This window comes from Tursiops truncatus, chromosome 20 (genome assembly GCF_011762595.2).
Source record: "Tursiops truncatus isolate mTurTru1 chromosome 20, mTurTru1.mat.Y, whole genome shotgun sequence".
NCBI lineage: Eukaryota > Metazoa > Chordata > Mammalia > Artiodactyla > Delphinidae > Tursiops > Tursiops truncatus.
In genome coordinates, this window is record NC_047053.1 from 41,180,747 (window position 1) to 41,206,354 (window position 25,608).

The following is a 25,608-nucleotide window of genomic DNA, read 5'->3' on the forward strand; positions in this document are numbered from 1 at the left end:
GCTTGGACAGGTTGGCACCCCCGCCGGGCCTTTGATCGTCCTCGGACGGCCACCGCACGCTGCGTAGATGTCCTTGACATCAACTTGTGGATGAGCGTCGAGTGCGGGTTCCGGTGACCGTGTCATGCGTACACTTACTACATAAGAAACCACCTGCGTATTTGTGCGCGAGGGGTGGGATATGTGCGTCTTCTGCAGCAAGTGCCCTGGGTCGGGGGTGGAGGGCTGGGTGCACACCGCCACTCGGCGGCGGCCGGGAGTGTGTCATCCCAAAGATAAAGCTTAGTTTCTCAGGACCTAGATTTGCCACCTACTGCTCTACTCCATTTTCAGATATCCCGGACTCAGAGATTCCGTCCGTGCTGGCTGGCGTCTCCACACCTCTCTGGATATTCTTTCTAAATATTTAGTCTTCTCCTCTGTACTTTTGATCCTGCAATTCCTTCCTCCAGAAATGACCTTCCTCATTCTTCTCGTGGCTTACTCTTAAGGCTTCCAAAACTCAGCTCCAGTGTCCCTCCTTTAGAACCCCTGACCTCAGAACATGATTCCCCCTTTTATCCCCAGCGCCTGTTAAGTGTCTGGAGAGCTGAGTTGCGTGGCTCGAATCTGGGGGACCTGGGTTCAGCTGACTAGCGGGTTTCCACCAGAGGGGGCGCAAGAGACAGCGTCATTTCACGGTGTCCACCAGGGGGCGCTTCCGCCTGCCTCTGGCGATCCAGGGTTGAGGAACCAACCCGCGGATTTGCCCCGCCTGATTGGGAGAGGCACGGCTAAACTATTTGCATAATCTCGAAAGGGCCGCGTTGAGTGGTCGAGGTGTAGAAGAAATCTGAAACGGGCTCTCTCATTGGCTTAAATTTTCCCCCTTGCTCCGCGACCCCATCCGGGCCAGACCCGGCCAGGAGGTCAATCGGAAGCTTCCGGCTAGTGGCGAGCGGGAACCCAGGTGTCCGGGCAGTGGGCGCTGAGGGTGAGTGTCGGGCGGCCGGGCAGCTGAGCCGGGGTATGGGGGGCCGGGGTGGGAGGATGTTTGCCCCGCCCTGTCTCCTCTCGGCTTGCGGGTTCTCCTGTCTAGGAGTTGGAGATGTGCATCTAGAGAGGCACTTGCCACCTGTCTCTCCACCCACACACCGAGGTCCTCTCCACCCATCCTGGCCCCACCCACGCTGCCTTGGGGTAGGAAAAGGTGTCTCCTCAGTCGCAGCTTCTGACCTCCCAGGGTGTCTCACTCAGGCCTCTAAAGAGCTTAGTTTGCTCCTGGAAAATGGACCAGTGACTTACAGAGGCGTGTGCCAGGGAGGAGTTGGGGCGGGGGGCAGGTGGGGCGGGCTGGAGCCTGCTCACACACAGGTTTGTTCTTGCAGAGTCGCTCAAAAGTAGGGCCCCAAGGCTCAGAGCAGCTGGGTATGGGTACCGAAAATGAAAATCCAGAGCCGGACTGCCAGAAACAGTTCCAGGCCGCAGTAAGCGTCATTCAGAACCTGCCTAAGAACGGTGAGGGCATGGGGACCCGCATTTGGGGGTCAAGACGACTGGGGTCCGCCTCCCAGGAGGCTTTGATCCTGGCAGTTTTTACAGACAAGTCCCTGCCTGAGTTGTCCTGGGGGTCCCCTCTGCCACCTGCCCCTGTCCAGCTGCCCTGGTGGGACCCCTCGCCATCTCTGCCCTCCCCAAGGGTGGTTCTCCCCCCACCTCCATCCTCTTGGAGCTGGGAGTGATGCTTTCTCCCCCACTTCCCAACCCCTGCCCAGGCTCTTACCGCCCCTCCTATAAAGAGATGCTGCGATTCTACAGCTACTACAAGCAGGCTACCATGGGGCCCTGCCTGGTCCCCCAGCCTGGGTTCTGGGACCCTATTGGACGTTATAAATGGTGAGCTCCCCATCGGCTGGGCAAACAAGCCTCAGCTGTCAACCAGCATTTCACAGCCTTCTGTCCCCCAGGGATGCCTGGAACAGCCTGGGCAAGATGAGCAGGGAGGAGGCCATGTCCGCCTACGTCACTGAGATGAAGCTGGTGGCCCAGAGGGTAGGGAGAGGCTGCAGACTCCTCTCTGTGACCAAGCTCTCAGCCAGGTGGCCTGCCCCCCACCCTTCCAGTCTGACCCCCATTATGTTTCCTGCACGTTGATACCCCTATGGGAATTAACCACCTTCATGCTGTTCCCCCACCCCTGCCTGTCTCTGGTTCCTGACTGGGCACAAGGGGGAGAGGTATGACAGGGCAGAAGCAGGGTAGAGGCGGCCCAGCTCAAGGGGGCAGTGGTGGGAGGGGCCAGCCCTTCCCCATTAGACCCCCTCCTGCACAGGTGATCGACACGGTGCCCCTGGGCGAGGTGGCAGAGGACATGTTTGGTTACTTCGAGCCCCTGTACCAGGTGATCCCTGACATGCCGAGGCCCCCGGAGACCTTCCTGAAAAGGGTCACAGGTCAGGCCCCCAGGCTGGGAGCTCCACTAGTGCTGACTGAACTGTCTCGGGGGGCTGCTCAGTTGGAGGGGAGCCTGGGGGCAGAGGGCTCTAGGTGATGTCCCTGTAAGGACCGCAACCAGTGCCCCTGATGGGGTGGGTCTCAGGCAGAGTCCATGGCTAATTGGGGAGCAGGGGCCTGATGTCTTCCCAGCCCCACCTCTGGGTGTTGTGTCTCCGCAGGTTGGAAAGAGCAGGTGCTGAATGGAGATGCTGAGCCTGCCCCAGAGCCTCCCTGCCTTCCCAAGGAACCCGCACCCCCAAGCCCAGGTCAGTGCCTGGGCAGGAGGGGCAGAGGGCAAAACCCAGGCCGGAGGTGGGGGGGACCTCCAGGCAGGGTGGAGGGTAGCAGGTTAGGTGCCACGCTGTGCCTATCACGCCTCGTGCCCAGACACTGAGACCGCCTGCGTTCCCAGAGGCCAGGGGCAGGTTCTGGGATTCCTGATCCAGAGCCCCACTCAGGGAGCCATCTGTGCCTCTTGTGGCAGTATCTCTAGTGTGCCCTGGACAGATGCCTCTGCCTAGATGCACCCCCCTCCCCTCCCTCCGTGGCCTGCCTCTTGTCACTAACCCTACTCATCCCCTTCTCAGAGTCCCAGCCACCCAGGGACCAGGACTCTGAGGTTTTCTGTGATTCCATGGAGCAGCTGGAGCCTGAGCTGGTGAGACCCACTCCCATTGCCTCCCCTTCCCTACCCCACTGGGCCTTAGCTGCTCCCACCACCCCCCTTGGACTTTGTGACTCTTCTCAGCAGGTTGGGGCAGAGCAGAGGGGCGCCCTGGGAGGAGAGCTCAACACCAGAAACAGCACCGAGTCTCCTGCAAAGAAAGGTGAGCCCCTGACTGACCCTTCACCCCCTTTGGCCGTTCCCATGGTTCTGGTGCCCTGGGCCTTCCCCTGGCTGCCCTCGTGGGAAGAGGTGAAATCCAACGCTAGGCACTGGAGAGAGTGCCTAGCCTCTGCCCAGGAAGGGTTAAAGCCAGACACTGGCCTGGATGGGCAAACTCACTGCCCGGCCTCCTCTCCGAGGGCCGCCAGGAGTCTGTACTCTTGGCTGGCACTGAGGAAGGGCAGCTGGGGTAGAATTCCTAGACCAGCTCTCTCACCTATACCTACGTGGTCTTGAGAGTCATCCTCTCTCTCTGGGTCTCCCATTTGGGACTCTCTTAGGACAATGAGTTCTGCCCTGTCCCTTTCTAGAACTTCCAGTGTGCCACGTCCCATAAGGGCACTTTCATAAATATTATCTCCTTTATTCCTCAGAGCGAGCAGCCCTGTGAGGGAGATGACATAATTTTCAGTTGACCAATGAGGCTTAGAGAAGTTACTGACTTGCCCAAAGTCACACAGCTAAGCGGTAGTCCTGCTGGGATTCAAACCCCTGGCAGCCCATTACTCAGCCACATGGATGGGCTTCACAAGACTCACACTTGGTACAGGGATCGCACTCTACTCTTATTCTCCCTGGACCTGCCCCAGCCTGCCACCACCCTGCCCCTAGCTGAGCTGCCTCCTGAGTCCCCTTCCCTGTGTGTCTGTGCACTGCAGGGAGATTGGAAAGCACCCTGCTGGGGCCCCAGGAATTGGACACATGGCTGGTGGGGACGGTTCGGGCGCTGCAGGAGAGCATGCGGGACGTCCAGGGGAGACTGCAGAGCCTGGAGAGCATGCCTGTCCCCCGCAAGCAGGTGAGCCCTGTCCGAAGGCCCAGGGCAAGGCTGGGGCAGCACTTTGAGGGTCTCTTTTCTGGACTCCTCATCCAGCCACTTCCGTCTTTGTCCCCACGTCTCTGCCTGCTCACACCTCTGCCTTCTCCAGAGAATGTTGTGGCTCGTGGCGCAGGCAAGGAAGTCAGGGGGTCTGTAGTAATGCTTCCAGCCTGGAACTGGGAGAGGCCCTCCTTTCCTGCTCTTATCTCCCTCTACCTGAAGAGTAACTGAGGACAGATGGAATTCCAGCAGTTGGAGGGGCCAGAATGTGTCTGCTCTTTGCACTGGGGCTGGGGGGGTGTGTCCCTATTGCCCCTCAGTCAGGACTTCTGTTCCCAGATTTATTGTCTCGCCCTACCCAGATTCAGCCCTTGCATCCCTCACTCCCTTCTCTCAACTTCTAGGTCTGCTTACCCTTTACACCTCTGCTTCTGCAAAATAAATCACAGCGGCCATTTCTGGAACCCCAGCTGTGTGCCAAACACATTACCTGCATTATCTCATTTTATCCTCAAAACAAACCAGTGAAATAGGTTTTCTTTTCATTTCCCTTTTACTGATGAGGAAACTACAGCTCTGAGATGTTGAGTAACTTACCTGAGGGTACACAGCCTGAGAGCTGCTTTGAGGATTAGATGACATAATGCATGTAGGTGCTTCCGCAGTGCCCGGGGTGGGGGACTTCTCATATGGGGTTCATTGTTAGTATTAACGTTAAGTAATGGAGCTGGGAGTGGCCCTAGGTCTGTCTCCCACCAAAGCTGGCATCCACCACTCACTATGAGTGAGTCTGTTCTTGCGAAGCCTGGAGTGGTGGGGGCAGGGGACGGCTGAGTTCCTGGATGCGGGGGAATCACTCACGTGACTCTTCACCCCCTTGGCACAGTGGGTGTCAGCCAGGTTGGCAGGAATTCCCTCAGATCCACAGTGGCTAACCTTTCAACACTCACCCCCCAGGGTTTCATTTATTGTTTACCTTTTACTAATTTTATATGCTGAAGATTTTAAAGGTTTCCACCCTGAGATACTTGGATTTGCATCTCTAAAAACAGGACATTCTACTACCTAGCAAAAATAAAATTTTATCACACACAGTAATTCCTTCATATCATCAAATACACAATCCACATTCAAATCCCCTTTTCCACCTTCCCTGTCTGTCCAGGCCAGGAGCCTCTGTTCTTAAGACTCTGTTAGTCTAGACTAGTCCCTCTTCCCTGCTACTGACTTGCGGATGAGACTGGATAGTGGTCCTGTAGAATGTTCCACTCTTGTGGTCTGTCTGATGACAGCCTCCTGGCTAGTTTACATGACCAGATTACATCAGAAGTGATGTTCTTTCTTTACATCAAGGGACACATATTTGGATGTCCTACCGTGAATGATTTTAGCGTGGACCACTAGCAGGGATGAAGGGGTGACAGTCTGTTCCCACCACTTGCAGCCAGGGAATGTCCAGTTCCCCATCAAGCCCATTTGACATACAGCTTTTGACAATTGATAGATACTCCTTGCCTGGATCAATAATTTATTTACTGGTTACAAAAAACAATGTTGACTTTTAAATTCTATTATTCCTTTAACATTTATTAGCTGTCATTTTTCTGTAGAGTTTCCCTGATCATCTAGGATTTCCCTGAAATACAGTGCCTTATGGAAGGCAGAATAAGTGCTTAATTCTTTCTCTTTAATTATCTATTTTTAGAGTAAGGAGTTGATTTAACAGCCACCTCAGTGGTGATAAATTTCCCCTTTCTCTTTGAGTATCATCATGAACTCATGGATTTTAAAGACTCAGTATTTCAGTCAACTGCAATCATCATTCTTTTTGATGCCCAGGCTGTCACAACTTTGGTGGGACCCTTTCAAGCTGGGTCCTATGTTCTGGTAATTTGACCTCATTAATCTTTAAAAGCTTCCTTGCTTCCTGGTACAAGACGTCTCACATTCAATTCTACCTTCCCTGCTCCAGACCTAAAATCTGCCACTTCTCCATTCAGCAGAGAATGGTATTTAGAAACTAAAATCTGAGCACCCAGGGTCCTCATTTGAAATATGTGGCATGTCCTTTACAATATGGGGTCTTCGGGCCACACCAACAGGGTCACTGCTTTGTGGCCCAGAGGAGACGCCTCGAAGCCAGTCTCTCCACTCAGCAGCCTCTCCAGCCTTCAGCCTTCTCGGCACCTTGGAGGAGGATATGGGAGGGAGTTAGGGCTCAACGTGTCAGGGACAAACTGGGAGCCCCAGTCCTCAGACTGGGGAGAGGGAGGCAGAAGCTCCCACCTGAGCTCTGCAAGCAGGTTGCGAAGGAGGGCCCAGCCTGTGCTGAGGCCCGGGCTGGCTCCTGACTCTCTCCCCTTGGCGGCAGAGGCCAAGGCCCGGCACTGGGCTCTCTGTTCCCACGCTGCTCTTCTTCCTCCTGTGGCCCTTCATCGTCCAGTGGCTCTTCCGACAGTTTCGGACCCAGAAGAGGTGACTCTCAATGGAGGAGTCTCTGCAGCCAACGGAGGAGACTTTGAGCCTTCCTAGAGTTTAGGAGAACGGCGTTAAACCCCGCTCCCACCCCCTTCCCCAATTAGTGTTTGCCTTGGCACCTCTCCCCTAATGGGGAGCCGGATAGGACTCCACTCTTCCTGCAGCTCCACAGAACTCCCCTCCTCTCACCCCCAACCACCTCAGGCTCCCTGGGGAGGCTGCACGTGTGGTGCACGTCCCCAGTTCAGGGTTGGCGGCTGATTCTGGGGCGGAGCTGCCGGGTCTCAGCCTCTGCCCTCCCCAGCCTCTGGGTCACCTGACTCCTTTCCCACCCTAGCCTCTCCCCGAGGAGGCTCAGCTCGTGGGCAAGTTGGGACTTGGGCCGGGGCCTGGAAGAATGATTGGCTGGGAGGCCTGACCGAGCTGGGGAAAGGCGGAGAGAGCTAACCCCGGGGGAGGGGAGTCTGCTCCGTTTTCCTGGCCGCCCTACCCCCACATATACTCAGGACGTCTTCACTAAACATTAACTTACAAAAGAGTGTTTCACTAAATAAAATAAAACCTTCATCTTCTGCCGTCTGGGCTGCCACGGATTGAGGCGGGAAGCGGGTCCGGGGCGCGCGAGCCTCAAGTCCCTTCCCTGCCCCCTCCCCCGCTGCCCGTGGACGGCCCCGAGAGGCCAGCGGGCGGCGTCCCAGAAGCATTTCCCAGCTACCCGGGCTAGTGGAGGCACCAGCCCAGGGTCTGGAACGGAGGCGGAGGAGATGCGCCGTGGTGAGGGCGGGGCCAAGGCCGCGGCCCCGCCCCCCGCCCCGTCGTGGCCGGGGGGAGGGAACCGGCGAGCTAGGGGTGGCGGGAGGAGAGGAGTGCGGCGGGGCCCGGGCACAGGCTCCGTCCACGCCCGAAGGGGAGGGCGGCTACTCCCTGCTCAGCGCGCCAGGCGTAGGGTCGGGGCCGACATCCCGGCCCCAGAGGTGCTCACTGCCCCCTTCCCCCTCCTCAGCTGCTCGCTCCCCGTTCCCCCTCCCGGTGACCTCTGCGTTCGGGCTTTCCCAGGGAACTTTCTGGAAGGCCAAGGCCGGCGGGAGCTTCGTTCCCGCCCCTCCCAGAGGAGTGGGGGCGGGGCCCTGCGCGGGAGCCCCGGTCGGGGTGGGCCCAGTGCCGGAGCGTGCAGAGACCTCCGGGGGTCGCTGGCTGCTGCAGACTGCTGGGGCTCCGAAATTTTGAGTTAACCCGTGTGTTAAGGATGGACAACTGGAGGGCAGTGGAAGAGGGACCAAATTGATGCTGGGGATGCAGGAGTCGGGCGGAAGCCAGCTCCACCAGTTGCACATACTAGCTGTGTGACCTGGGCAAGATTCTTAACTGCTCTGAGCCGTTGTGAGATAACGATGAAGATCTTTGTGAGATAACGATGAAGATCTCTTCATCATAAGGCACTCCAGGGGTTTAAGTGACCAGGACAGGGGCTTCCCTGGTGGCACAGTGGTTAAGAATCCGCCTGCCAATGCAGGGGACAGAGGTTCGAGCCCTGGCGCGCCACAACTACTGAAGCCCGCGCGCCTAGAGCCCATGCTCTGCAATAACAGAAGACACTGCAATAAGCCCGCGCACCGCAACGAAGAGTAGCCCCTGCTTGCCACAACCAGAGAAAGCCCGCGCACATCCAACAAAGATCCAACGCAGCCAAAAATAAAAATTAAAAAATTAAAAAAATTAAAAATAAATGACCAGGACCTGTAAATGCCTAGCAAAGAGTTAAACCTCAGCTAATATCAAGGTGCGTGGCCTCCTTTCATAGAATTCTAGAGTTACGAACTATCAGTCTGGCCACCCCTCCCCTAATAGGGCAAATGAGTCCATATAGCTGAGCCCTGTCCAGTAGACTGAGGTTGGGCTCAGTTTACCTTCCAAATCCCCTGATTGAGGGTACCCAGGAGTCCTCAGGCGTCTGAAAATGGAACAATTTGGAAGTCTCTGACTCTCGGTCGAGTTCTCTGCAAAGACTCTTTTCCTCGGGGAGCTCCCAGTGTGAGGGGCAGCTCTTGCTCCCGGGAAGCCTCCTGTGTGACTGATGAAGCAGCACAGAGGAGGGGCAGGCTTTTCAGATAGACCTGAGTTCTTGGAAGCCCAGGGAAAACAGGCTAGGATGTTCAACCTCAAAACACCTGGATGTGCCTCAGGGTCACTCTTGCTTGCCTCTCCCTCTGGGCATACCCATCACCACTTCCCCACAGAACCACTCCTGAGTCCCCAGACAAGACCTGTCTTGGGATGAGATGCTTGCTCTTCATAGAATGCCCTACTTCATGCTACTCTGCCTGAAAATGCTTCGTCTTTCAGAGACAGCCAAGAAGTCACCTCCTGCATGAAACCTGTCCACAATTCTCAACTCCTAAGCAACTTGGCTCACAAGCTCCTACCAGGAGTTTCTTCACTTGCTTACTGTGGTTTGATGGCCTCGCTACACATTACCTGAGTAGCAAGGATGACATTTTATTCACCATTGTGCCCTTCTATCCGATGTTTGCTAAGTGAAGAAGGGCCTGGGGTACTTCCCTGGTGGTCCAGTGGTTAAGACTCCCCGCTTCCACTGCAGGGGGCCAGGTTCGTTCCCTGGTTGGGGAACTGAGATCCCTTATGCTGTGTGGTGCAGCCAGAAAAAAAAAAAAAAAAAAAAAAAAAAGGTTGGGGGAGAGGGTAAAAAAGGAGAGAGAGAAAAAAGAAATAAGGACCTGAATTAGGCTGAAGTTGTTGGAGATGAAAAGGAACCAAATCTAGCGTTCTTACGAAAAAAAAGGAATTCTGTGTTTGTGACAGAAAGAAAAATGGCACGGGGTCACACACAAAGACCTTCGCTTTAGCTGAAATTGCCACTCAATTGTCATGTGACCTTGGACAAGTCAATTTCTGAGATTTCTTATCTCTAAAATGGAGACAATAATCCCTACCTTGCCTAACTCACTGGGCTGTTGTGGTGGGGCAAATGGTTCTGTGTGTAAAAGAACGTTGTGCGGTGGAAAGCCGTTGCAATGTAATACACGGCAGCTGAGGAAAAAATAGTAAGAACAGTAAGAATAGAACGGGTCACTGTGCGTATGGCAAGTGGGAGAAACTGAGATTTCGGGGTGATTTTAGGCCTAAGTGAATTGGGCGGAGGGTTTGGGCTACTCCCGGCCCCTGTCCTTTGGGCGGGAGCTTGGAATCTGGAGAATTTTCACAAGGAGACTATGTCGCCGCCCCCCTCCACTCCGCCATGAATCTGTCCCACAGTTCTGGGCCAGAATCCCCCTGCCTCCATTTCTGGGCAAGGCTTCCTCCTTGCGGAAGCCTCTGGCTCTGCTTCCCTCCCGGTATTGCCCAGCGCCCACTGACAAGGAAGAGCCTCTGTGGCTGATTCCCCCTTCTCTCTCGACTAGCCAGGCTCGATTATTTCAACTCAGCATTAACTTCGAACCCCTCCCCCAACAAAGAGGCTCAGCAGCAGCCCTGGACTCTCCTGTCCGGGCTCAGGAAAATGTCCTGGTCGGTTCCCAACTGAAGAGACCAAGACGGCCCCAGAAGACCATTTTCTTCGATAGAAGCTGAGGCCCGGGGAGGGGGAGGAGGGGGCGAGGCCTTACAGGCCGGGTCTCGGGGGAGCCCAGGGCGCACACCCGGTGCTTCCCGGCCCAGGCGAGAGCCTCGGTCACGGCCCACCATTTTGCACTGGCCCCTGGGGCGGCGGTGGCCCAGAAGGACTACGCTGGGGCTGGGACTCGGCCACTTTCGGCCAAGGGTCCCGAGACCAGTCCGAAGGCGGACATCAACCGGGACTCGAACCTGCTTTCTCATTTTCCGAGGCCTAGTCCGAGGTTGCTGCCCTAACGCAGTCACACTGTCCCTTTAAGGCGGCACTTTTTATTCTTCATTTGTTTACTTCTTCATGCGCCTTTTTAAACAAAAATGTGTTCACAATATCCTTCCGCAAACGTCAATCCCAGTCACTAACCACACACCTTAAAGACATTCCTATAATTTTAAGAATCGAGAATTATTAGCCATGGGCCAATATCTCTCTTTACAGAATTAAATCCTCGTTTACACTTTAGGGACTACTTTTTAGGAGTAAACCATTCTTGCTTTAGCTAACAAGTGTTTATGACCTTCAGAACCTTTCCGCTGAGGACAGAATACAATAGTAGCCTTTAGGACGCACCTTTTCATAAAAATATTCTGTGCGGGCCCTCATAGGCCATCGAATCTTCTCGTATTCCTGAAGCAGAATGGTATGGTCCAGAACCCGCCCCATCTTCTCTGCGATCGGCCTTCCTTCCTCGGCGAGACATGTGCCTCTTGACCAATGGGCGCTCACGTTTCTCTAGCGAGGGATAAACGATGGAAGGAGGTGGCCTGGAAGACGCCCCCGACGCGCCCTGGGATTGGCTACGTCGCACGGCGCGAGAGGACGGCGGGCCTGAAAGATGGGAACTACGACTCCCAGCTTCCTGCGATGGGGACCCCGTTACGCATGCGCATGGGCGGGGCGGACCGTCTTCTATATAAAAGGGGCGCAGAGGACTGGGAGGCAGCAGTTGGAAGTTGGCAGGTGGAGAGGCAGGTTGGGAGGGGAAGTTGGGGGAGGAGGCGGAAGAGGAGCTGTCGGAGGGGGGAGGAGGGAGGGAGGAAAAAGAGGAGGAGGCGGAGGAGAACTGAGCTGAGCAGAGCATCGAGCCAAAGGGGAGATGAGTTTGTCTGTCCTCGGCTGAGGCTCCGGCCGGGCCTAGGGAAGTGGGAGCACGGGTTGGAGCGACACCCGTGGAAGTGGGAGGAGGAGGCTCTGGGACTTTAACCCCTTGTGGGCTCTGCGGCAGGGGATTTAACCCTTTGTGGATCCGGCCCCTCGGAGTCAGCGTCATCGGGTAGTTTTAACCCCTTCGGGGCTGGGTTTAGCCCGTTGGATTTAACCTAATCTCCTTGCCCACCAACTCCTTGATCGCGGGGGCGCTCTGCGGGGAGGCTTGAGGCCCACCCCCCCCTGCACAACACCTACTGTTCCTGCTGCTGCACCCCCTTGGACCCGCTAGCCGGCCGCGCTGTGGGCCCTTAACCCTTTACTGACTTGAGCGCCCCCAAATTGCAACTGGAGTTTGCTGACAGAAGGACTGGCTGAAGGCATCACTGCAGGAATTACAGACCGAAGAGGACTGTGCTGCACATTTTTGAAAGAAAAGAAAACCCTTTTTTCCTTAAGGACTTACAGCCAAAATTCTTCAAACTCCGAGAAGAGGATTCTATTAGCAATGGCCGAGCCACTCTTGTCAGAGTATCAGCACCAGCCTCAAACTAGCAACTGTACAGGTGCTGCTGCTGTCCATGAAGAGCCGAACTCTGATCGCCCCCCAGGCGCGGAGGAGCGGGTGCCCGAGGAGGACAGTAGGTGGCAATCGAGAGCGTCCCCCCAGTCGGGTGGCTCTCCGGGGCTGGGCGGGGAAGGGAGCCTGGAGCTCCAGCCGCCTCCCGTGCAGACCCAGGTCTGCCCAGAATCCAGCTGTCCGGAAGCGGGTGAGAAGGGCCAGAATGGGGACGACTTGTCCGCTGGCGGTTCCCCCCAGCCGGCGGCGGGAGGGGAACAGAGGCCGAAGGCCAACAAGTTGGGAGCTTCTACCGCAGGGGGCGAGGAGGCGTGGGGACAGCAGCAGAGACAGCTGGGCAAGAAAAAACATAGGAGACGCCCCTCGAAGAAGAAGCGGCATTGGAAACCGTACTACACGCTGACCTGGGAGGAGAAGAAAAAGTTCGATGAGAAACAGAGCCTGCGAGCTTCGAGGATTCGAGCCGAGATGTTCGCCAAGGGCCAGCCAGTGGCTCCCTATAACACCACGCAGTTCCTCATGGATGATCACGACCAGGAGGAGCCGGATCTTAAAACCGGCCTCTATCCCAAACGGGCCGCTGCCAAATCTGACGACACCAGCGATGAGGACTTTATGGAAGAAGCGGGCGAGGAGGATGGGGGCAGCGACGGGATGGGAGGAGACGGCAGCGAGTTTCTGCAGCGGGACTTCTCGGAGACCTACGAGCGGTACCACGCGGAGAGCCTGCAGAACATGAGCAAGCAGGAGCTCATCAAAGAGTACCTGGAGCTGGAGAAGTGCCTCTCGCGTATGGAGGACGAGAATAACCGGCTGCGGCTGGAAAGCAAGCGGCTGGGCGGCGACGACGCGCGGGTCCGGGAGCTGGAGCTGGAGCTAGACCGGCTGCGCGCCGAGAACCTCCAGCTGCTGACGGAGAACGAACTGCACCGGCAGCAGGAGCGAGCACCGCTGTCCAAGTTTGGAGACTAGACTGAAACTTTTGGGGGGGGAGGGGGGCAAAGGGGACTTTTTACAGTGACGGAATGTAACATTATATACATGTGTATATAAGACAGTGGACCTTTTTATGACACATAATCAGAAAAGAAATCCCCCCTGGCTTTGGTTGGTTTGGTAAATTTAGCTATGATGTAGCTTGTGTGCTTTCTCCTGTTCTTTAATTATGTGAAACTGAAGGGTTGCTTTTCTTGTTTTCCTTTTTAGGAGTTTTTTTCTTTTTTAATGTGTAATTTGACCAAGTTATAAAGCATTTTTCTGTTAAAAATCCCCTCCTTAAATGGAGCTATAAGGTGGCCAAATCTGACAACCATTCAATTCATTCTAGTTATAATAAATTTAATATTTGTAAATGTAATGTAGTTTCAGTGTGATTTCTAGAGCTAATTCAGAATAGTACTGATTTATGTGATTGCGTTTTTGGGGGGGTAAAGGAATCATCTAATTTGTCCATTTTCAAAAAACAATCTTTAATGGGAGAATTTTCAATTTGCCCAGTTTTCCCTTGAATGGGTTTTAGTGTGCTACAATATACAGTTCCGGCAAAATATAAAGATTTAATTATCTTCAGTACTTAAGTGTGCTTGTTTTCTAGTGCCTTGGTTTTCTTTCTTGATGCTGGAGAAATAAACCAGTGTTGGGTGTTTGGGGAGTAGAAAGTAACTACAATCAGCAGCTTAAAATTTTAATTCTGCTTCTCAATAGCCGTTCAAAAGTCTATTAACAAAAACGTGAGCCTAATTTGGCAGTTTGTCAGGTTCGACAACTGACAGCCTCATTTCATTCCTACAAGTGTGGTTTTAGTCATTCCCCTCTCCTCCCAATAAGGCTGGAAGTTGTTCTTGGATGCCTGGAAAAGGCTCTTCGTAAACCTCTTGCTTTCTTAGTGCAAGCAATGGTTGGATAGACTTGTGAGGCAGCTCTTTATGTTAAAATATTCAGAGGTAGAGAATATTATATTTATAGAGGAAATGGCCATTTGGGGCATTCCAAGGACTTAACCCTAATTGTCCAATACTTAGGTGCTCCCTATACCAAAAAAAAAAAAAAAAAAAAAAGGAATAGAAGCTGTCCACCTTTCCATGAGAGTCAAACTAAAATTAGAAATGCCCCCTCACTGCAAACCAAATGTAAAGCTTCTGGTTAAGGAGCTAAATTAAGTCCTTAGGGGCCAAGTGGGAACCATGCACCTTCCCTATACAGCTGCTATTCTCCTCAATCTCCTAAACTACTGATAGCTGCTTAGTCCTTGAGTAGTTCTGCTCTTGAAAATGCAGGAAGGCCCTGAGAATTAATTTCTGCCCCCAAATCAAAATAGTAAGAAATTGTAAGATTGTTCCCTCCTGTCACCATGATTAACCCAGCCCATCTTTACCTGCCCTGTGTCAGTGTTTCCCTAGAGCAACTGCATTGTTCAAATCACTAGCACAGGGGTTCCTTCACATGGGGCCTTAGAAACCATAGGGGGCCTTGGGCTCCATGAACCCCATGCAATTTTATGTAGACTTGTATTATGTGTACATTTTTCTGGGGCGAGGGTTCGAGAGAACATGAAGTTATCAAACTCCCTGAAGGTTAAGAACCCTTGGGAAAAAACCTCCCATTGGGAAGCTTGCTTTTGCAGCTAAATGAAGTAGTGGAGGTGGTGGGTATGTCAAGAGTGAAATGCACCTTATGATGCATGAGAAGCAACACAAATCCATGAATCAAGGGAAATTATGGCAGTTAAGCCTGACTCAGGGCCTTCAAAGCTGGACTGAGCTGGCCCTATTCTGGCAGATGGTCCACTGGAGACGATGTATGATCAGCTTTTCCTTTGGCCTAAAAATTACATTAAAAGTCTATTTTGAAATAGTTTTTGTGTTTTTAATTTTCCTTCTGCCATGACGTCATGCAGCAGTCCCAGAAGCAGCAACACTGCCCTCTGCCTTTACAGTGCACAGCAGAAGCCTCATTTTGACTGAACTATATAGGATGCAGCAGTGATGACCTCTGATTTCAGAAACTCTTCTTACTTAACAAGATGGATTTAAATATAACCATCTTGTTTCCCCGACTATTAGTCTTAGAAAGACTCTTAGTGCATTTATCATCAGGAAAAAAGTGTAAGTTTTAGGAGACATTCAATCCAGTCTTAAAAATATATATAAATATTTAGCTTTAAGTAACTGTCATAAATTACTTTGATTTACCTTGAGATATGCAACTTTGTCTGAAGTTTGCTTTCAAAGGCACCGACATTTTACTGCATTTATTGCATTTATGCTCTTAGAATGATGAGATTTGTGCAAAATTTCAGTTTTCTATCACCACTTTCTACATTGAAACACCTAACATATTGCTCTAAGGGCAGAGAGAAAAGACTCTGAACTACCTATACTAACAGGATCATGACAACTGATCCTCAAGTCCACTCTAGCCTTTCACTAAACGCTTTTCTGCTAAACATTGTAAATGAGCTGCTCCAAAGATCATGCTTACACATTAGCAATTTCAGTTCTCTTTCTTATACTGGGGCCTGGATATCCAGCCAGGGCAAAGCACTTCCCAAATTTTGGAGACAGCTGGCTGGACTGCTTAATCCTCCTCTGAGTAAGGAAAACTTTTCTTGGGCCAGCCTATAACCTAAAGTGACCCTCAAGAGACAGAGCCCTTTAGATTTCAGTTTGCAGGGGAACAAGCCAAGGAGCTCCAGATTGGTTTAGTTCTGAAAAATGGACTAGGTATCTAAAGAGAGGAAACATTATAAAATTAGACCAGACTAGGAGTCAAAAACCAGGTTCCTAGTTATACCTTTGACAAATACTAGCGGTACAACCCTGGACGCATCTCTTATTAAACTCTCTAAGCCTAATTCTTCATCAGCAAAATGGGGCCGTGCCTACTTCACATAACTGCTGTTAAGGATTAAAGGAGACAGCATGAAAATAGGCTATCCAAAAGTAAGGTACCATTGGTATCATTATTGGTTCTTTTTAAGACCAGAGCAGTTGCCCATTTGATCAGTATTTTAATTTTCACTTTGTTCAGAGTAAAATAAAAATCCTTTGCTTGGGGAAATATAAATAAATATACTTTAACCCAGTGACTTCAAAAGTGAGAGAAATCAAAGAGGGAATCTACAGAAATAAACAAAATCCACAACTAAATAGTCTACCTTCAGAAAACCAATGTTTAGTCAAATATTAGGTAATGTACTACAGGTGTCCCCCTGTCCACTTACACCACCAGAAAGGAAACAAGTATTCACAACAGTGTGACAGAAAAGCCGGCTAGAGTTAAATAGCACTGTACTTGTACCTAAGTACACCTGAGTTTGTGAGTTCTTTTAAATGATTTTTCACATTTCTCAAGCAAGATTATTGGAATAAAATTCCACTATCCTTTCTCGTGTAAAGTGTAAATGGTTGTTGCTAGAAATAAAAACTAATTTTTAAAAGAAAATGTCAAATTCAGGCCCTGAAGAGTGGGATCTGCTTACCAAAGGGTAATAGTCATACTCTGTAAGTAAGACAAAATATATGGTCTAGGTGGCAAAGATTCACGATTTGGCCAATTTCTGCCAGTTGTCCTTGAATGCTGGAAAGCATACAACCTCATTTCATTTCTTGTTGAAAAAACAAAGGCTGGTTTCAGACAGATCAATAACACAGCTCTCACAAATCCTCCTGAATGAAGTTTTTCTTGGGCTTTACTTAGAGGCAGTCCAATTATGACAAATGATGTAACATGGGTAACAGCAGGAATAATCCTAGTAGTTTACTAACAAACTTCTGCACACCAACAAAATTCTTTCAAATGGTTGAGCTGGTACCAGGAACTGTTGGTAAGCCTCCTGAAACAGCTAGTGTGATTCTTTCCCTCAATACAGCACCAAGAGCAGTTACATCTGGCTTAAAATTTTCCAAAAAGAGCAAAAATTCAGAAGCGTATTGTAAACCCTCATCTGAAGGCATATTCTATTTGATACATCCACTGACTGTGTGTGAAGTGTTAAAAAGCCCTGGATCTACGGTGATCAAAAAGGATATTCCTGAAGGAAAATGTAGGAATTGTAGAGTGTTCCATGCACAAGAATTTGAGAAAATGACAGCATGACTGCTCTCGTAAACTACCGAGTAGAATTTGTCCTAAACTCCAGAGCGTCAGAGAAGATTTGAAGTTCTGAAGTTGGCTTTAAGCACGCAATTCTGCAGACCTGGATAACTCCAGGACGACTTTCAGTCAAAGGCAGAAGACCAACCAGAGGATGGAGGGGAATGTCTAGGAGGTTAGTTCTACCCTCCTCTCTGGGTCTTACTAAAAGTGCATTTAAAAGAGCAAACGTTTGAATTTAAAAAGAGAAAAGACAAAGAGGATGGTGAGGGCTAAACAAAGTAAAAAACTAACTGGAAATCAAATAGTTCAGAAGCAAGTATCTTCATCCTGAAGAGGAGGACTGCTGCAAAGAACTACTCCTACCTCTGTCAATGAATGCTGCTCACGCATAGCCACTACTCCCAGGAGGTGGCCATCAGGCAGACGTAAAACATCCAGGACTTGCGGTAACAACTGCTTGGTACCCTGAGACTGACCCTCGTTCAACCTATTTGGATGGCCCATGGCAACCAAGGCCACACTTTGGTAAGGTAGGCCTCCCAAATGCCCTAAATAACCTTTGAAGCAGAAGTCCTAAAGTTTCCAAGTAACGAAGTTAGAGCAAGTAAATGTTTACATGGCCACTGAAGAGTAGTTACTGAAGGTATTTATGAGGGAGGCTGCATTGATACCATTTTCAAATTAGGAAACTGAGGCATATAGGGTTTGTCATAAACCACAGAGCAACTCATCTGAAAGAGGAGAGCTGAGGAGGAAGTTGAAGGTCTAGTCGAAAGTTAGACAACAATAGACTCAGCAACAAAACGGCCAGTTTGGCCTCATCTTCAGGATTTGGCCTCTAGCCAAGCCAACCAAATCTGTGGTAGCACACACAGAAATAGAACCTGGGAGTTCCTAACTTCCAGTGCTGTGTTTTGCTCAGTAGATAACCAAGGGACCATTAAATGAACTGATTTTACTCCCAACTTCTCTTATCAAGGAAAGGAAAAGCTTATGGGTCAACCTTAAATATGATAAACTTTCATCTTTAAAAACAAGTACCAAATTTCTGCACCTGGTACAGTATTCTCCACTTAGTAGCTTCCAAAGGTTTAACTATAGATTACTTCACAATGGAGGATAAATCACAGTCTGAGATCCTCCGCCATTAAATTCTTGACAGAGGAACCACAAAGATAATCTTTAAAGCCCCTTTCAGCTATAACTATTTAACTCCTACCAAGTTAGTGTCAGCTTTTCCTAACTGGCATATTCTCTTGATCTGAACAACAGTGTGAAGTGAACATGACATAAGCCAATTCAACCCACAGCATGAATCAAGTGTCCTGAAGCTTTATTTAGGATAAGGGGTTCAAATTTTAGATTAACCTGAGTCAAAGGTGATCGTATTTTTGCAATCCAGTTCTAAGACTTTCTCTGAGAACATATGGGGGGCAAAGGGAGAAAACAGTTAAAGCTATGGAACTGTCACTCTTACAACTTAAAAAAAAAAATCACTTTATTAATAGGAGGAACAGGGCTTCAGTTCTGAAGAAACTTTGCTATTAAGGCCAAATGCTTCGGAACGATTTGACCATCTGTAATCAGCAATGAGACGCATCACAAGGTACCCTCTAAGATAAAGCTCACCGCCCAGTCACTCTCCTAATTCCGAGTCTACCTAGGCATAATTTCAACTGACCTTTTAGCAACAACATTAAGCTACCCCTGACCTATGAATCTCTCTGAATTTAGATTTCAAGCAGTAAGAAACAAAATGGTTTCATCTGCAATTCAAGAAAAGAATTTCACATCAAACTTCAATCCTTAAGAAGCTGCTACAGCTATACGGTTGAGTGTTTATTTTCTCAAAGTAGGTTTCCCCTGCTCCCCCAAACGCCACATATATGAAGTAGCTCAAAATTGCAATTTCTATTTTGGTGGCCATCTGGGATCCACAGAAGTGACTTTCAATTACTTGTTATTTCAAAATAGAGATTCCCTAGTAACAATGCACCAGTGGCAAAATACTCCCCCATTTTGTTTCGTCTGTGGGAGAAAAGTTCTTTAAACTGGAAAGAATTTGTAGCCTTATAAAGACTACGTTGGACTTAGTTCGTTTTTTCCTTTAGGAGGGCGGCCATCTCCAAAAGTTTTGGTAAAAGTTATGGCTCAGATTTCAAAATGCAAACAGATGTTCCTGAAGCATCCGAAATGGGCCACTCCATGTTTATTCCCAGAACCGTGGCGACTCCAAGTTGTTTTGTGTCCCAACTCTGCAAAGGGCAAAAGCGCAAACCCCTTTGGTGTAAACTTTCAAGAGACGTGGAACAGCACACTTTTGGAGTTTCCCAAAGCGGCTGGCGACGTGCGAGGTCAGGTCGTTCAGAGAATCGGGGCTGGACAGGAGAGATCTCGAGGGCAAGAGCGCTCAGAGATTTCCACGTGCCCCGATCTAGCTGGTCCCTGGGGAGAATTAGTGGTTGCTACAGTAGGAAGAAGGCTGTGCCTGATCACAGCCCTGGCCGCGGGATGGCCTTGGTGTACGGGGGGAGATGGTGGGTGCACCTGGCTCTCTGCCCTCGGAGTCTCCAGCTGACTGCCACGCCAGAGGAACGCGCAGTCGGAGCTGCGACCTCCACCCGCCCCCGCAGCGCCCATCGAAGTGGGGGTTCCCGCTACGCCGGGCCTCGCCGCTATACCCAGGCCGCATGGGGGTGGGGAAAGAACTTAGCGGAGCTCGGCATCGGGATCTGCGCCCCCGTGGAAAGAGCAAAGGAGAGTCATTTCACCCGGTCTCTACTCAGCTGGGGTCTCGGGAAATACGCGGTAATTACCCAAGAACCCCGCCCTCTGTGAGAGGCGAGGCTGCGGGGCTGCCGGGATGGTTTGAGGACCGGGCCCGGCCAGAGAGACTCCAACCTTCACCCCCCAGCGGTCCCCGGTCCCACCCCCCGCCGTCTCCCGGCGCCGCCACTTCAGGCAGCCCACTCGGCCCGGCCTCTCCCCGCGCCCGGACCACCCCCCATGGGGTGCTCTCACTGCGCAGCGAGTCCCTCCGCTGCCTCCTCCCAGCCCAAAATGGCGGCGGCGGCCACCGATCCTTCTCGTCGCCTTCCTCTAGGGCCGAGGATCCCTCCGCGTCCAAGCCCCTCCCCTCTCAGCCGGATCTGTTTTCTGCCCAGTAAAGATTAACGCCATCAATGAACTCTTTAATTGAGCTCGGAGAGGCGGTTGGATTGTGCTTCCGCACAGCTAATCGTTGACGAAAAAGGGAATATTGGCAGGCGAGTGGACCAATCAAAGGGGCATCGGTGAGCGCGGGACGCCATTCGCGCAAGGGTAGATGGGTTTTAGAGTTTTCTGTGTGTCTGTTGAAATTACAGGATCTTGATCCGCCTTCCCTAGCTAGAAGAACTACAATCCCCAGCAGGCACCGCGCTGCCAGGACGGGGTGGGGGGCCTCCCCCCAACCTCAGTGCCTGAGCGGCTTGACCAGAGCTGCAGCAACTGCAGCAAGAGGTAGGGCTGAGCCGTTGGGAATTGCAGACAGGCGGTCGCACAGAAAGACACACAGATGTAGTCCTGTGCATAGCCCCTGACAGCAAATAGGTCAGTTCCGCCTTTGCAAAATCTCCTTCCCGGATCATTTCCCCTCTTCCAAGGAATCCTTCCTTATCCCTGTTGGGTTTCCCTCCCAGCTGCCTGTAGTGCGAAGACTTCTTACCCTTTCCTCCGTTTCCCATCCTGAGAAGAAGGAGGGAGGCAGGCCAGGCCCTGTAGGTGAAAAGGCCTCAGCCCCAGGCTGGGCCCAGTCGTGTGTTTTGAGGTGATGACTTCTGGAGCCCAGCCTGGGGAGGAGGTGGGGGCCTGCAGTCAAGGTTGGGGCCGCTGGAGGCAGTGGGGAAAGGACTCCTCCTCGGGCTTGTCGGAGCCACCGACCCACTCCACTCCCAGCCTGTCCAGGTCATTGCTGTGTCTTCGCCTCCCCAGGCAGTCTTTTCCCCTCTTTGGTTGCTGGGGGAACAAAGCTTAGGCCTAGCTTCCTAACTGCCAGCCTGCCTCAGTGAGTTTCAGGAGAAGAGTATAGGATGTAAGCCCTGGCCTGGGGCCTGAGGAACAGGACTGGGGAGATGGCCCCTTAATCTCCATTTGACCCCTTGCTGGCGTTAGGTGTGAAAACCAGGCTGGAGGCGGCCCTTCATTTGAAAATGAGGGTGTGCAGGTCTGGTGCTACAAAATGGCTGCCGCTGACTTGGTAAAAATTTGCTGGGTAGCCAGAGTCTTCCTGAAAATTCTCCCTCGGGACTTAGATTTCTATTATTTAAAGCAGGTGTCACTAGTTAAAAGGCATCTGCTGAAAGATTTGGAACAGAAGAAGGTGGCTACTCCAAACCAGACCAACTGTTAACAGAGTCACCAGCAGCCCTGGAGGAGGCCAAGGTAAGCCCCATTCTCCCAACCACCTGAGTGCCCTGCGCATGGGCCCTGCCAACTGGGATCCCGGCTTCTTGTCTCAGATGTGTTAGTGGATTTGGAAAACCAGTATTTTTAAATGAGTCCCCACTATGCGCTGAGCAATATGGCAGATTTAATTCTGCGCTATCTCATGAAATCCTAGTAGCCATTCAGGGTAGAAATTACTATTTCCATTTCAAAGAAGCTGATGTTCTGAGAGCTGACATGCCTTTTCTAGAATCATGCAGCCAGCAAGCAGAAGACCCAGGGTTTAAACTTAGCGTCTTAAACACTGCCTTGCATTTTGTCTAGGCTGTGAACCAAGTCTGAAGCAGGGAGAAGAGTTTGAGCCATCGGTTCATAATTTAGGATGGAGGTTAGGGGGTAGGAAATCACCCAGGAGAGAGGGGAGAGACAGATTGTATCAGAGAACATCTAATGCATGCCCTCAGAGAACGTCACCTTCTGATCTGGCAACAGGAGCCCAAACCCTCCCACCCTATGCTCTCTCTCACCGGCCCCCACCTTGCCCATTCTTCTCCCCTAGTCCACAGCTCCCTGTAGGTAAGAAGGGAACTCTAGTCCTCTGATCCACCCTACCTAGCTACTTCCAGTAAATTTTCCAGATTTATTTAATTTGGAGTTCATGGCATGTCAGGGCCTGAAGGTTCAGAGAGGGCAGATGACTCACCCGGGATCACACAGCTTATCTGCAATAGTGGTGATGGTGGAAAGGGGACAAGCCTTCAGGAGGGAGACAGCATGTGGGGCTGAGGGGCAGGGCTGGCTTGGGTGGGGGGCTGGGAACGGGTGAATGACTGTGCGCACCGAAGCAAGCCCCCTTGCCTCGGACTTCCAGTGGCCTTGCCTCTTCCTGGGTGGGGCAGAAGGTCTTCTCAGTTGGCCCAAGACACTGGTGGTGACAAGGCCTGTCACTCTTGATTGTATTGTTACTTTATGACATTCTCCCTGCAGGTAAAGTAACAATACAACACAACAAACAACACACACGTACACACACTCCAACGTACCCCATCCCAAATTATGAAGAGAACTTTGGGGTCTCCAAAACGCACGTTAACACACCTCCAGCTCTTAAACAGGGCTGCGTGCACCCCCCAGTACACTCCCTATGCTCGAGTAGACTCTTAAACAGGGCTGCATGCACCCCCCAGTACACCCCCTACACTCATGTAGACTCTTAAACAGGGCTGCGTGCACCCCCCAGTACACTCCCTACACTCGTGTAGACCCATGCTCAGATGTCTCTGAACCGTGTTGAACATTATAAAACACTGTGCCAGTGGTGGTGGTTATTATTAGAATTCCCCAAACCACAAACTTCCAGCAATTCATTCTCCTCCCCCAGACTCAGTACTTCCACCCTCACCACGGCAGAGATAAACAGATGCCCTGAACACACGCACGCTTGACAGAATCCTTTCCGCCTCTTAGATAAGGAGTAGAATTCTCTGGGCTACAGACTGGAGATTGGCCCTTCCTCTCCCTAGTGCTTTCCTGCCGCTCATGTAGAAGAGTGATACCAACTTGCCTGGAATAAATACACTCCATTCACCCTAGAATGACAGAAGCGAGAGTGTCATGTTCCAATATCTTTTGGATCCCCCCCCCCACTTCTGGGCTTATGTCATTTAACATATATTTATTGAACACTCACCTTGGGCCATGCTTAGCGACACAGTGGTGAGCTGAACAGACACGACACATTCTTCTAGGAGAAAGACAAGTGGTAAATGGTAATGTGCTAAATGCTAAGTGGGACATTAACTGTCACATGACAGGGAGTCACCGGGAAGGGGAATGGGGGCTACTTAGATAGGGTGGTCAGGGAGGGCCTCTCTGAAGAGCTGACATTGGAACTTAACCCTAAAGGATGAAAAAGAATCAGTTATACAAGTAGCTGGAAGCAGGATTGGCAACATGATTTGTGGGGTCAGTGCAAAGGGCTCTTGATTCAAAAATTACTAAGAAGTTCAAGACAATGACAGCAGAGCATTAAGCAAGGCATGGGGTTTTTCTGAATGGGGGGCTCTGGGGGACTGTACAGGCCACTTGCAAGGAAACCAGCTCTGTCTGAAAGATAAACTTTCTAGGAAGAGGGAAGAGCAAGCGCCGTTTGGGCTTCTGATCAACCAATAATATATCAGGAGCCGCTTCCCATCCCATTTCAAAGAGTATTTATTGAATGTCTGCTCTGTGCCAGGTGCTGTTTCAGGCATTGAAATTACAGAGTGAAATACACAGGCAAGATTCTGGCTCTCACCATGAGTTTGCTTGGGGAGGGTTGGGGGACAGACAGCAGACAGGTAAGCCCAGAAACAGACAAATGGTTGTAGAAGGTGCGAGGCTAGAGAGGGACCAAGTGAGCTGGGTGTAGGCAGGTCGGCTTCAGGCTGGATGAACAGAGGATTGTACCATGGGACGGGCCATCTGTGATCTGTCCTCCATTTTCCTCTCTCTTTAGACCTCTCGTGTTCCTGGGAGCCCCAAAACATCCCCTGAGCCTCATGACCCTGGAGGTTCCCTGCCCCTGACACCCCGGGTGGAGAGCCACTCAGAGGAGGAAGATCCTCCCGGCAGTGGCCTAGGCTGGAACGGTAGGGGTCCCCGGGCCCAGAGCCCAGGGCGCTGCTCAGTGGAGGCCGTCCTGGCACGGAAGAAGCACCGCCGGCGGCCTTCAAAGCGCAAGCGGCACTGGCGGCCCTACCTGGAGCTGAGCTGGGCCGAGAAGCAACAGCGGGATGAGAGGCAGAGCCAGCGGGCCTCCCGGGTCCGAGAGGAGATGTTCGCCAAAGGCCAGCCCGTGGCGCCCTACAATACCACCCAGTTCCTGATGAACGACAGAGACCCCGAGGAGCCCAACCTGGATGTGCCCCAAGGGGCCTCCCACCCAGGCTCCAGTGGGGAGAGTGAGGCCGGGGACAGCGACTCGAGGGGCCGAGCCCATGGGGAGTTCCAGCAGAGGGATTTCTCCGAGGCCTATGAGCGCTACCACACTGAGAGCCTGCAGGGCCGTAGCAAGCAGGAGCTGGTGCGCGACTACCTGGATCTGGAGCGGCGGCTGTCGCAGGCCGAGGAGGAGACGAGGAGGCTGCAGCAGCTGCGGGGCTGCACCAGCCAGCAGCCCTGTCGCCAGGTGGAGGAGCTGGCCGCCGAGGTAGAGAGGCTCCGGACGGAGAACCAGCGGCTTCGGCAGGAGAATGAGATGTGGAACCGAGAAGGTGGCCGCCGTGGTGGGGAGCGGGGCACCTAGGGGTGCCCCCCATCCAGGCTGACCCAAGGAGAAGGTCCCGTTTTGTACACACTCAGGCCAGCCGAGTCTCAAGGAGGCAGGTCTCAGCACCTCTGCGCCCCCTGAGAACAGCTAATTTAGGTTCCGGCTTCCATCTTGTCGTTTCCACAGTTTGTTCTTTGATGTCATCTTATTTTTCACAAAGGAATTAAATGATTTTGGTGAGATCACTTGGGAGTGGCTAGCATTGATTTCACTAGGGCTGCTCTGAGAATCAAAGCACTTCCATCGCAGAGAGGCCTGGGGCTGCCCCCAGCCTGGGAGGACAGCGGACCCTGCATCGGGGGCTTCTCAGCGTCTCCAGAGTGCCTGAAATCTGCTCCACGTATCTGGGGGCCATCAGACTGCTCTGAAGGTTTTAGAGAGGGGAAGGCAGAGGCGGGAGGGGTCTCAGTCAGGAGTCACCAGGTTCAGCCAGAGCCTGACTTAAGATGCAAGATCGCTGTGAGGACCTGGGAACTCCCCCGGGAGGGGAGAGGGCTAGGCCCAAGTACAGGAGTTTCTTCAGGGTTTGTTCCCAGGCTCCCTGTATTTTCCCTGTCCTCCCCACAGTGTAGACGGCTGGGCTGGACAAGGTCTGGGTGCCTTGTGTCTCTCTGTGCTTGACAGCCTCCCATCACCCAGCTGGGGGTTGGGCAGGAGGTTAGGTTTGCCCCCTGACCTCCTAGAAGAGCGCTTACAAGTAAGCGCTCAAGGGGACTTTTCTCCTGATGGAAAATAAGCCCAAGGCTGGATGGACAGGGGATCG

General features: G+C 51.9%; 3 protein-coding genes and 1 long non-coding RNA gene across 11 annotated transcripts in view; 3 read left to right on the plus strand and 1 right to left on the minus strand.

Annotated features, from left to right (window-relative positions):
- Positions 1-60: 60 nt before the first annotated feature.
- On the plus strand, positions 61-8,366 carry ACBD4 (acyl-CoA binding domain containing 4). Of its 8 annotated transcripts, none has more exons than XM_033847356.2 (10): positions 1,030-1,179; positions 1,368-1,497; positions 1,755-1,875; positions 1,932-2,031; positions 2,312-2,432; positions 2,655-2,741; positions 3,063-3,133; positions 3,227-3,302; positions 4,021-4,160; positions 6,553-7,232. In XM_033847356.2, the coding sequence occupies exons 1-10, from the start codon at positions 1,030-1,032 to the stop codon at positions 6,658-6,660; spliced, it is 1,104 nt and encodes a 367-aa protein (XP_033703247.2). In that variant the 3' UTR covers positions 6,661-7,232. The 8 variants fall into 8 exon arrangements, with proteins under 8 accessions (XP_019795053.1, XP_073654573.1, XP_073654574.1 ...); XM_033847355.2 differs by having other exon boundaries at positions 1,031-1,179; positions 3,224-3,302; XM_033847357.2 differs by having other exon boundaries at positions 1,032-1,179; positions 1,947-2,031; positions 6,553-6,709.
- Positions 5,697-25,608, minus strand: part of LOC109550619 (uncharacterized) — a 23,701-nt gene continuing 3,789 nt past the window's right edge. Inside the window, exons 3-4 of the long non-coding RNA XR_012328847.1 lie at positions 20,132-25,209; positions 5,697-6,709 (exon numbers count right to left, since the gene is read on the minus strand). This is a non-coding gene — a long non-coding RNA (uncharacterized lncRNA). The remainder of the gene's footprint in view (positions 6,710-20,131; positions 25,210-25,608) is intronic.
- On the plus strand, positions 11,301-13,585 carry HEXIM1 (HEXIM P-TEFb complex subunit 1). Its single transcript, XM_019939493.3, has one exon. The coding sequence runs from the start codon at positions 11,942-11,944 to the stop codon at positions 12,983-12,985; it is 1,044 nt and encodes a 347-aa protein (XP_019795052.1). The 5' UTR covers positions 11,301-11,941; the 3' UTR covers positions 12,986-13,585.
- On the plus strand, positions 21,330-25,030 carry HEXIM2 (HEXIM P-TEFb complex subunit 2). The gene is given in 3 exon segments (XM_004320764.3): positions 21,330-21,495; positions 21,498-21,532; positions 24,033-25,030. Coding segments are annotated over 3 exon segments (990 nt in total). The 3' UTR covers positions 24,822-25,030.

Coding starts and splice junctions, on each gene's coding strand:
- ACBD4 (XM_033847354.2), top strand. CDS start 1,030: ATGTTTGCCCCGCCCTGTCTCCTCTCGGCTTGCGGGTTCTCCTGTCTA. Junction 1,180..1,367: donor CCCACCCACGCTGCCTTGGG/GTAGGAAAAGGT, acceptor TTGTTCTTGCAG/AGTCGCTCAAAAGTAGGGCC. Junction 4,161..6,552: donor TGCCTGTCCCCCGCAAGCAG/GTGAGCCCTGTC, acceptor CCTTGGCGGCAG/AGGCCAAGGCCCGGCACTGG.
- HEXIM1 (XM_019939493.3), top strand. CDS start 11,942: ATGGCCGAGCCACTCTTGTCAGAGTATCAGCACCAGCCTCAAACTAGC.